Genomic DNA, 12891 nt, shown 5'->3' on the forward strand with positions numbered 1-12891 from the left:
TCTGGGTGACAGGAACATCTTTTGTTCTAATGAGATGACTCCTGGGGGACTCCTGTATAGCTCAGGATGAACCGATGCTCACCAGCTCCTGAATGGCTTCAGGATGAATGCTGGTCACCAGAAAAACCAAGCCATGATGAGAAGCTTGGAACTTTGAGAGGAACTTTTTTCCCTGGGGAGGAAAGAAGGGCTAGAGATTAAGTTAGTAATCAACCATGCCTACCTGATGAAACCTCCATAAAAATCCTTAAAGTACAGGGTTCAGAGTGCTTCCGAACTGGTGAACATATTCACCTGCTGGGACAGTGGCACACCCCAACTCCATGAGACAGGAGCTCCAGCTCTTGGATCCCTTCCAGATCCTACTCTATATACCTCTTCATCTGGCTTGTTCATCTGTATCCTTTATCATATCCTTATACAATAAACCAGTCCATGTAGTGTTTCCCTGAGTTCTGTGAGCCATTATTGCAAATTATCAAAATCAAGGAGGAGATTATGAGAACCCCCAATCAGTAGCCAAGTCAGACAGAAGTGTGGACTGTGTAGAATGTAGAACTTGTGACTGGCATGTAAAGTGGGGACAGTCTTGTGGGACTGAGAGCTCTTAACTTATGGAACCCGATGTTAACTCCAGGTAGACAGTTTCAGAATTGAGTTGAATTGTAGGATACCCAGTTGGTGTTGGAGAAACTGTCAGAGGTGGGAAAAATGCACACATCTGGTGTCAGAGTGTAAGGAGAGGAATAAACAAGCAACAGTAGTCTTCAATGCTAAAAAGATAGGTTGATCAGAGACTATTATTGGTCCTTAGCTGAAAAGCTGGGGCTTTTTCCTTTAAGCAATGGAGGAGGTTTATTCATTATTTGTAGTTTTACTACAATTACAATAATTTTCTCCATGATGTTCCCATTACTGCATAACGCTTATTCCCATAGGATATTTTAGAACAATAGGGCAATCCTCAAAGACTATTACAACCTACTCTTACACCAAATACACATGATTTTAAGACTAGATATTAGCAAATTAAATGTTATTTCAATAGAATGCTTAAACATGAGTTTCTTTTTCTGGAGTTAGGAGAACAATTTCTCCTAAAACAAGAAACATGTAATGAACTATTAATTTCACAATGAAGCCTAGCACCCTATGAGTTTCTTATATGCTTATACTCAAAATGGAACAGAGAATAAGCATAGCTATAAACAAGTTCTAAATGAAACAATTTATAATTTCAATTATAAAAATTTAGCCTTTGTAAAAATCCAAGCAAATATCAGAGTATTACGAATATTTTTATAACTGTGCCAAGGGAGGATCTCAGTAAAACACCAAAATGTTTCAACCAACCCTCCCTCTAGTACTAGGTGTGAACACAGCTCAGGGCACAAATGTGTTACTGTTAGCTGAGTAACACTATAGAAAATCACAGGTTACAAAAGCCTATAAACATTAACCTCCAATATTTTCAAGTCTGCCCAAATTAAAACATTTTTTCTATACAGTCAGAAATATATATACCAGAACATAACACTTACCCTAATAAATCTTTCACTCTCCAAAGAATTACCATTTGAGTAAAACTTAAGTACCAACTCCAAAACATTTCTCTGTTTATTCCAAAATACAGGCAGTCATCAACATAACAATGAATTAGACTTTCAAATATATGAATTATTTATAACTCAGAATTCATTTCCCCGTGAAAATAGTATATTAAATGACATGAGGCTTCCAAGTTAGTTTACAAAAGCCAATTTAGCCCATAATATAGTTGAATTACAATACATGTAAAGATTTTGAATTTAGGAGGAAAAAAGCTCTTCCATTGTTTTCTTTACCTACATAAGGTTAAACTTGAGGGAAATCCTTCACCACTAGCAAAGATTTCTAGGCAAGGGAGTGATGAGTACAAAGAACTGTTTGGGGAGATTACAAAGAGCTTGTAAAACTAAAAATAAAAATCACTAGGCCACCAGAAGGACGGGGATGCCTTAGGAGAGACAGGCAAGTATGATCAAAGGATGGTCAGCAGACTGGAAGTAAGGGCACTACCATGCTCACCATCATTCACTCTGCTTCACCATGGATCCTCACCATTCAGCTCCTGAGCCCAATATACTCCTACCTAGCCTGGGATGTACCTGCCTCAGACATTCACAAGGTTTACTCCCTAACTTCACTCAGGTGTCTTCGTAAATGAGAACTCATCCAACAGATATTCCCCAACTGACCCCTTGTTTGGCACAACTCATGCCTGACCTACAACCACATCCTTGTCACCCTCCATCCCTTCACCCTGCTCTACTGTTTTTCACGAATTTACTACTGCCTGACATTATTTATTTATTGTTTACTGTCTTTCCCCTATGTAAACCGAGACTCTGTTTTCTAAAGGCCCAAAAAAGTACCTGACACAGATGAGGGAATCAATAAATATTTATTAAACAAATAAAAGCCAAATCTCGACTATGGAATAGAGACAAAACTGAGTGAGTCATCTTCACAGTGACTAATTAGAAGACTTAAGAACATATGCTTCATCCACCTAAATTTTTTTCTAGTAAGTTCTAGGACCAACAGCATAATCAAGTATCATGTTAGAACAGTACTTAAAAGCAAGAAGACATACACAGTGTAACACAGCTCAAATGTTTCCCACTGCATTCTCCCATTCTCCTCTGCTCTCACTCAGCTCCAAAGATGTTCCTACTTTTCCAATCTTCTCACTGCTGAATTCAGACTCTCTCAAACAGCGAGGTCCAATAGAACTTTCTGTCATGATGGAAATGTACTATTAATCTGTACTGTCCAATATGGTAGCCACTAAGCACATGTGACTACTACTGAGCATTGAAAATGTGTCTAGTCCAACAGAGGAACTAAATTTTAGTATTATTTAATTTTAATTTATATTTTAAATTTAAGTTCCCACATGTGACTACAGGCAACTGTATTGAATAGCTCAGCTCAAAATGGTCTTGTTCTATTTTTAATAATAGCTGCTGACATTATAATGGCAGTACTGGTAACAAAAGTGAAGAGTACAGCAGCCATTCCTGAATTTTGTCATAAACTTCATTGTTTTGCAACTTGGATTGTGGGGAAAAAACAACAACAACATTCAGTATTAGTCAACAAAAGTTATAGCCCACAGCTATCATTTGGCAGTAAAATTTAAGAAAACTCACAAATTTGGAGTACCTGGGTGGCTCAGTTGGTTAAACGTCTGACTTCGGCTCAGGTCACGATCTCACTGTTCATGGGTTCAAGCCTCGCATCAGGCTCTGTGCTGATAGCTCATAGCCTGGAGCCTGCTTTGGATTCTGTGTCTCCCTCTCTCTCTGCCCCTCCCTTGCTCATGCTCTCTCTTTCTCTCTCTCTCTCTCTCTGTCCGTCTCAAAAATAAACATTAATATATATATATATAATTCATATACAAATATATATATAAATATATATATATATATACAATTCATAAATTTACACAAGTCATTCTGCAGTACATGTCTAACAGAATTCTAAGTACATGCTTAGATTAGAATGTAAGCCTAGCCTAGTTGTATCCAACCAGTTATAAGTAACTTTCACACCACTGTAACATCTTATTTTTCAGCTTAACCTTGACTTTTTGTGAATCATCCAAATAGTTTTATGCATTAGAAATCTCTATGGAAAAAGATTTAACTTTCTTTGCATTATTTTTTCTCTATGTGCAGTTACTTGTTTAACATATTTGAAGAACAGGAAAAATATTACTGTTCAATTAATAATACCCAAAACTGCTTAACATTAAGTGATTTACCCTCAGGAGAGATGACAACACTACACTTGGATCTATTTATCACTTGTGCTTTAAATCATTTTTAGAGTGGCCAAGCAATATAACCAAGACCAGAGTTCTAAGACAGAGCCTCTCACTTTCTTTGCAATCCTCACCTAATAATTCAGTTCTTTTGGCGGGGGGCGGGGGGGGGGGGGGGGGATACACTGAATCTAAATTTGTGAAGGGTCGACCACTTAACAGTTATTCCAATGTGTTATACCTATTTCTCCAAAACTTAAGCCAATATGCGGCATTACTTTCTGTGTTAAAATTACCTACCCAAATCCCTCTCATCTTTTGATCCATACTTTGATTGCTCAATTGTAGCACATCTTGTTCTGGTGGGCATATACTTTTTTCCTGTTTTAAAAAAGTTCAAAAGAATTTAATGGTCATGAAAGAAAGAAGATTACTACTTGATTTCAAATTGGGCAAAGCCTTGTATGGTCATGTCAATGACAGAGTTTGCCATGACACAAAAACTTACAGGATATTAAGTATACCTATGATATCTCAATATCTTGCACTCTCTCCTTGTTCCCTTTGCATTAGTACCTTTTACTGCAAAACTCCAAAACAATTTTATTTCCAATTTAAGCTGGAGGTGGGAAGCATTTATTGGACAATCCACAATATCTAATCTGGACAGGAGATCCAAGTAGTGAAAAAAGATGTCTAAAATTTTTGCTAATATTACCACGAATGATTTAGACCTTTTCTCAAAATTTAAGAGAGTATTAAATTACAGTATGGAAAATTACCAAAGCAATAAAAAGATGCCAGGTACACTACTACTTAATTCCTTATTATGCAGAGTACAAGCTTTCCTTGAAATGTTTTCTTTTTCTCTCAAAAAGGAAAGGTAAAAATGCACTAAAAAGCCCACTCACGGCCCTACTATTGAAAATGTAATTACTTCTTCAATATTAAATGAAGGTTCACAAATATGTGTTGAATCTCCAAATCAAGTGATCTATTTTCCTGACATACCCAGTTATGCATAAAAGAAAATTTCCCCACAAGCCCCCAATGTGACTTCTATGGGATATTATGTTAAAAGCTAAACTTTTCTAGTCATTAAAAAAAGATACATTTTATTCCTTCTAAGAGTTTATAGCCACAAGGAATCTTATGTATTTAGCAGTAGAGACTTTTATTTCAAAATGTAGATGTTTTGTTAGCACCACAACCAACAGATGACACACTTGAAGTTAGCAAGGTGTTGTTTATGTTTTAGCCCTGGTTGTAACGACTTAATACTTAGAAAAGAAGGAATAAAATTTGTTTTTAATTTAAAAAATAAAAAAAAACAAGCCATATTTGAAAAAATTAAGCTAAACTATGGTCAATTCTTAAATAACAATGTATTTCATACAAAATTAAGAAAATGCTCCGAAAGGATTTTCATAACTAGAACAATCTCTTGAGAATTTCCTTACTCTGATCACTCAATATGCCATGCTCCTGCAACACACAGCTTTTTCAGCAGAGGCCTGTATTTGAATATATAGTTGTAATTATTTCCTATCTTTCTGCCCCACATGTTTTACCACTTCTTCCAAGAATTAAAAATACACAAAAGATTTCATTTCTCCTGAGGAATAATAGCACAGTGATTTAAAGAATCTGATCTGTTGAATGCATGACATCTCCTTACTTTCTCATTTTGAAAACATATAACACTAGTATGACACTGCCAATTTAAATGCTGAATCAAGACTATTTCCCAATGGCAATCACACTTAGAACTTTTTGAAATATGGTGCACATCTGTTAAATGGAAAAGAATGGTTACTTCATCAGATATTTTTTCCCCAGTTTGATACTGTTATGATACAATCACCACATTCTATTTTTACAAGGGTTTTTCTCAACAATCTGAAAACAACTTTATGGACACACTATCCAAATTATTGAATTACTAAGTACAAATTAGCACCTTGGTGAGAAGGATAGCACGTTTCATTGATAAAGAAATTACAACAGCACACAATTTGCTCAATATGATAATCAGTTATAATCAAACCTGAAATTTCCTTTCTCTACCATTTCACATGGAATATAAAATTGCTTAAGGAATATTTTTCAGGAGCTACACACATACACACACAATTTTTAATTATTATTTATATAGGACACATGCCTTCTGAAATCTGGGTGCCTTCTCCCTAAGAACATCTGTTTGAAGCTCTCTTGTCCATAACATTTTCACTATTCTTTGTCAACAGTGTTGAACAGGTATAACATCTGGCTTAAGCATTATTCACAGACTTTCACAGAACAAATGACACCTCTTCTTTTATTCAGGACAGTCTTATAACCCTACTTACCCTACCTACCTATATATATATATACTACCTCATGTAGTATATACATATATATATATATATATATATATATATATATATATATATATGTATATACTACCTCATGTCACAAAGTCTACCATCTATATTAAGAATTCACAGCTATCAGTCTTGTCATCCTTTCCACTAGAACAGTGAACCATGTTTAGTCAATTTCCTGCTGCCTTCACATGAACCAACTGCCTTCAACCAAAAACTTTTTTCTTTTTTGTACCTAATTTCATTTCCCCCCAAGTCTCAGAACCTTGAAAGATATTAGATGCTATTCTCACACATTAATTCTTTCTCTACTCATATTACTTCTCTTTTTTTCAACTTCTTGCATCAAGCTTCTCAATCTCATTCCCTTTCATTGGTTTTGAAACAGCTTTTTTACATGTATTATCAAAAATAATTCAACAAACACTTTTTGAGTAACCATGCAAATCTAGCATGATGGTACAAACATCAATGGTCTTTTGCCCTGTTAAGCTTCCTGTTTGGTAAGAAAGAGAGGCACAAGCAAATAATTTCAAAATTACACAGTACTCATTAAGACCCAAGTATGCTCTGGGTGCTGGAGAAGCACCTGCTACAGCAAAAACTCCTGACCTAAGTCTTACAACACCAGAGGTAATGAGGCTGGGGGCAAAGGCTAGAAGGCCCTCCCAACAGAAGGAACAGCAATATAAAGACCTGAGGAATTAAATAGCACTGGATGATAAGAACTTCAAGCCATTCTGAATTATCACATATAAAGTGAGAAGAGAAAAACAGTAGAAAATGAAGTTAGAGATGTAGACAGGAGCCAAACCACAGTTTGTCTTCAACTTACACATAAAAACACTTGGGGCTGTTTCACATTTATAAAACTTCATCCGTTGCCTATTATCTATGTGAGATGGGAGTATTTCAGCTTTGGGTGACATAAGGTCATTTGTGGAACAAAAAATATTAAGATTATCCCAAAATTGTGAAATTAAAATATTTTACCAACAAACACTAATCTTTAACGCCAACAGTTATAAACATCTATGTTTATATGTTCTTTCTTCCTAGTCGTTTCCTAACTTTGAGAAAGTGTACAAACAAAATAAGAGGGGTGCCGAGCTGGTTCAGTAGGTAGAGCATGGAACTCTTGATCTCAGGGTTGTGAGTTCAAGCCCCATGTTGGGTGTAGAGATTACTTAAAAATAAAATCTTTAAAAAACAAAAATCAGAAATTTTCTTCTCTTCAAATACTAGTTAGTAACCAAATGCTGTTAATCCAGAATGCATAAAAATAAATATCTACATGTTATATGGTGCAGTTATTACACCAAAATGAAACACAGAGGTAATTAAACATATTTTGAAAATATATATTCATATTATAAAGAAAAAGTAGAGTCCCATATAATCCTTTCCCTACATATGTATGTATGTCTGTGTGAGTATGTGTGTTTACTTTGTTACACAGTAATAAACTTTTTTCTAAAATCTTAATTTGGGGGAGGAACAAGGGTTGAAGGAAGGGAAATTCTGGTAAGTGGTAAACCTATCAGTAATTAGAAACAATAGTTTGCCTTCAAAAATAATACTAAGTCCTCTACCAACACTTAAAACCTATAAAACAAATGTTTGTGCTCATGTAAAACCTTTGAAATGTTTGTTTCTTTAATGAGTAACACCTACAGCTGTTCTATATTCCAACAATGAACACTAAATGAAATGCTCTGTGAAAAGATATACAACTTAAATACAATGTTTTACTCCTGGACTGGGAGGAAAAAAAAAAAAAAAGAATGCAACTAATAAAAACATATACTCTTTTCAACTACACTAAAAACAACCAAGATTAAGTAGTTCTTTGTCCTTCACCTCTGCTTCAACAAAATTAATATATTTCCAAGGAAAATTTTTCATTACATTCTTATTAAAATATTAAGAGAGAAGTAAACTTACTTGTGTCTGCTTGGCTTCCCACACTGATGTATCTATCATTGCCAGGAAGTGCTGTTTGGTAGTAAGTTGTCTCCTCTTGCTGAGGGGTCTTGGCATTCTTTGCAGTAAGGAAAGCCACTGCTAATTCCAAGTTTCCATTACTATCCTTCAAATATCAAGAATGGAACATCAAACATTTTGGAATAACTCCATACATTCTCACACAATTTATTTGAATTTCTCCATAGCAACTAATACTTAAATAGCAAAAGTCACTTTTAGATTTGAAATCATTCTATCTGAATGATTCATACTATTTTATAGTGTAAATTGATCGTAAACAATATATTCTACCAATAGTAATTCCTTTTTCTGTTAAGACAACTAACATGACATAAGTAGTAATTCTATAATTACTTAGTTTTCCATTACTTTCATTTCTCCTTAACAAAAGTCAATCACAAATTGATGCTTCTAAACAAATGAACAAACTAAAAAACGGTTTTGGAACCTGCCATATAAAAGAGTGAAAATGAATATTTAAAACACTACTTCTACAAGAAGAACTATAAAAGATATTCCCCTGTAATATATATGCTGAATACATACCTAGAGGCAAACTTAAGTAAATGTCAGACTTGAAGGAAGAAAATCGCAAAATATTCTGAAGCTTGATAGTACAGAGACATAGAGAACTAGACAAAAATACTCAATACTGTCAAGATAACAATCCTACCCAAATTAAATTTATAAATTTTATGTAGTTCTCATCAAAAACGTTTCTGAATAAAATTATGCTGAAGTTAATTTAGGAGGAAGCAGATGCTAGAAAACTAATTTTTACAACAAAACAATGAAAAGAGACATGACCAGTTCTATCTCTACAGTCTGTAGAGTTAATAAATAGAAGACTTAGCTCTAGGACAGATAACTGAAACAACATTAGGAAACCCAGATATCAATAATGAAGTGATCTCTGTAACAGAAGGCCAGAACACCTAAGACTATGAAGGCCTCATGAACTCCAGCATACACACAGACTGTAATAGGAAGCTAGTGGAGGGTTTTGGACAGAAATGATATGGTATGACTTACATTTTAAATGGATCACTCTGGCTGTGTTGAGTATACACTACGGGAGAGAAAGGACTGAAGCAGAAAGTCCAACATTATTTGCTCTCACATTAAATATGTGAAAGAAAGATCAGGATGATTCCAAGGTTTGAAGCCTGAGCAACTGCAAGAATAAGATCCCCAACCCCCACCCCAACTCCAATTCCAGTTAGCCAGGAAGAGAAAAAAAGTAAAAGTACAGTTGGAAAAGTACCACTGCTTTATTTTTATTTTTTTTCAATGTTTATTTATTTTTGAGAGAGAGAGAGAAACAATTGTGAGCGGGGGAGGCGCAGAGAGAGAGGGAGACAGAATCTGAAGCAGGCTACAGGCTCTGAGCTGTCAGCACAGAGCTCAACACAGGGTTCGAACTCACAGACCACGAGATCATGACCTGAGCTGAAGTTAGACACAACTGACTGAGCCACTCAGGCACCCCAAAGCATCACTGCTTTAAACTTTATTATCACAACCATTATAAAACTCTTAAATGACTCACCAAAAATACGAGTATAACATAATCTATGTTAGATGAGTTAAATAGTTGTAAAGTAATTTGCAATAACCATGATAACATTATCGAACTCTTACTATGTCCCAAGAAATGTGCTAATTGCTTTCTATATACTCTTATAATAATAATAAACTAAATGCAACAGGGATTTCTTGAAAATCACTTACTTTGGAGGGCTAAAAATAGATTCTTAAAATAAAAGTACTCAAATCAGTCAATGACCTTGTGGTTCCCAAAAGCAGCCTCCTTGTCAGTATATTACTAAGAAAGTTGATTCATTATTAAATATCTTACAAATTTATACTGGGTAATAGTTAAGGTTTAAGAATAGTCCCCTCCCCCCAACTACTGTTAATTGAAACCAAAGTTCAAAAAAAAAAAAAAAAACCTGAAGTCACACAAGGTACCTCAAAGAAAATGATGACAATAGTTAATTTGAATCTTTACATTCATACATATTCTACACAATTCCCAGGTTAAAAAAAAAAAAAAAGTGAAGTCCCAAACTTGCTCTGACCAGGTAAGGGGACAGCCTCACACTCAGAGACAGAGAATGGGAAAGGCACTTTCTGAAAACAGACACAGAGTGATGGAATCATATTCATCAGGATAAAGAAAGGACTAGCAATCATCTAAATGTCATAATCATAAAAATTGAGGTATGACATTTTTGCTTCCTCTCCAAATACTTAACAGTGGCTTCATAAACCCTGCATTAACACTCTAAACAAAACTGTTTCATCATTTTGCTGACAGGAAAAAAAGCTGAAGCAAAGACTGCAGTAAAAGCAGAAATTAAGTGCGGCACTCCAAGATCAGGCTGCTTGGTTTCCACATTTCAACTGTGTGAGCTTGAGCAAGTCACTTTAACCTGTTTACTCATCTTTTAAAAGGGGATGAATGGGGGCGCCTGGGTGGCTCAGTCGGTTAAGTGTCCGACTTCAGCTCAGGTCACGATCTCACGGTTTGTGAGTTCGAGCCCCGCGTCAGGCTCTGGGCTGACGGCTCAGAGCCTGGAGCCTGCTTTGGATTCTGTGTCTCCCTCTCTCTCTGCCCCTCCCCCATTCATGCTCTGTCTCTGTCTCAAAAATAAATAAACATTAAAAAAAAAAAAAATTGGGGGGCGCCTGGGTGGCTTAGTCGGTTGAGCGGCTGACTTCGGCTCAGGTCATGATCTCGCGGTCCATGAGTTCGAGCCCCGCGTCGGGCTCTGTGCTGACAGCTCAGAGCCTGAAGCCTGTTTCAGATTCTGTGTCTCACTCTGACCCTCCCCCATTCATGCTCTGTCTCTCTCTGTCTCAAAAATAAATAAACGTTAAAAAAAAAAAATTAAAAAAAAAAAATAAAAGGGGATGAATGTAACACCTACCTCACAGAGTTACTAGGAGGATGTTAGCCACATAAAGTACTTAGAATAGCACCTAGTGCTATAGGTGCTTAATAACTGCTAGTTATTATGATGATTACAATCATCTAAAAAGATAAAATTATTTCTGGAAACAAATGACAAACTTTTGGCTCAGAATCAAAAATTACATAATTAAATTTGTCTCATGGAACACGTTGCAAAGGATTGAAGCTGTATGTATGCCTTACAATAGCAAAAATGTCATCCTGCTGTTAGCCATTAGTAGCAATATGGAAATAACTTTAAAATGCAGTTCTAGTTCTTAAATATCTTTCATCTACTTGATCTTTTTCAATGGGCATATCCATGTGATTTGACTCATTTGGGCTTCTCCGTGTGGAAATGAGGGAATTTCAGAAGATACAACCAGAACGATGCCCTTCATTTACTGCATATACTAACAGCTTTGCGACTGCATGTTCTTAAGGTGCAATTAGTTAAACGTTAGTCAAGTTTTATTTCTTCTTGGAAAGAAAAAAATGTAAGCTTCTGACCTTCTATTAATCTCCTATTTTTTATCCTCCTCTCCCTCCCCATTATTTCTCCACCCCACCCCACTCTAGCCATGGCATTTGGATTCATATCCCTCCATTTTGCATGAAAAGTGTTTCATATTGACAGAGATCATCTGTCACCCCCAAGGTATCTTGAAACATTGGGTTGTGAAAACTAACATGCTCAAAATTATAGCATAAGTAAGGCTCTTACATTATAAAATTTCTTTCCTATATCTCTACTACTATACCACATAATGTAACTAAAAACCTTTCAAATAAGGTATGCAGTAGAGATGAGGGAGTAAATAAACTATATGCCATAAAACAGAGGCCATACCTTCAAGGCTTGCTGTAGTATCTGGGCATCATTAATCCCAGTGATTTCTCTCAGCTGATTCAGAAATGTCTGCTGGTGCTAGAGGAGAAAAACCGAAATCATTACATTTTAAAATCTGAAAATATTCAAGGACAAAAAATAAATGACCTTTGGGGAAGGGACAAAAAATAAACTAGTATAGAGAAGAAAAAATATAGAACTTGAGAGAGACTCAACAAATTTCATTATTTTATGAAGAATAAACCATGCTGTGGGGAGCCCTAACTCCATTCCCATGTTTCCAAAAGGGAACTTCTATATTACTTCCCAAGAAGTCTTACTGAATTAACAGTTTCTGGCCCATTCTTCACTGCCTAATTTATCCCTCCTAATAAGAAATGGAGTGAGATGCACAATGGCTAACCCTGAGCAAAATTAAGAACAACAGGTTTATCCATTGGACTACTTTACCTAGGGGCTGGGGCCACTGAATGAAACCCAGGCAGCTCTAACTAGTCAGCATTCATGCACCTGAGATGTTTGAAAAAGACATGTCAAAAGGCAGGCTATGCAGTAAGTAGGTATATGACATCAGGGGGATCCTAAGATCTCTTTGAGGAAAAAGATCATCTCATTCTCTAATCTGTCATAAAAGATCCTAAACAGAATTAATCACTTGTCCCCATTTACTTCAGATCTGTTGGTCTATATGATCTCTTATACTCTGTTAGAGAGGAAAAGAGAAAAGAGGGATGGGATTCCACTATCAAACCCTTCCCTGAACATCCCTACTTAGGACCACGTTCCTTCCTACATCTCCATATTTCTTAAAACTTAAGTTCCCCCAAACTGTAAGATAGCACCATGAAACACAGAAAGCTCAATGGAAATGACAGGAAAAATAAGTCACACTAGAATAAAAGGATCTGCTGAAATATTTCTTGAA

At 35.7% G+C, this 12891-nt stretch overlaps 1 protein-coding gene across 7 annotated transcripts in view; it reads right to left on the reverse strand.

Annotated features, from left to right (window-relative positions):
- The window catches only part of USP25 (ubiquitin specific peptidase 25), a 149722-nt gene that overhangs the window by 110209 nt on the left and 26622 nt on the right, over positions 1–12891 (reverse strand). For 5 of the 7 annotated variants that reach the window (XM_049627976.1, XM_049627975.1, XM_049627973.1 and 2 more), the window contains exons 2-4: positions 11967–12044; positions 8119–8263; positions 4109–4189 (exon numbers count right to left, since the gene is read on the reverse strand). In XM_049627976.1, the coding sequence (XP_049483933.1) occupies positions 4109–4189; positions 8119–8263; positions 11967–12044 (304 nt within the window). The remainder of the gene's footprint in view (positions 1–4108; positions 4190–8118; positions 8264–11966; positions 12045–12891) is intronic. The other 2 variants (XM_049627974.1, XM_049627980.1) reach the window with 1 other exon arrangement.

The sequence above is a fragment of the Panthera uncia genome, chromosome C2 (assembly GCF_023721935.1).
Source record: "Panthera uncia isolate 11264 chromosome C2, Puncia_PCG_1.0, whole genome shotgun sequence".
Classification (NCBI taxonomy): domain Eukaryota; kingdom Metazoa; phylum Chordata; class Mammalia; order Carnivora; family Felidae; genus Panthera; species Panthera uncia.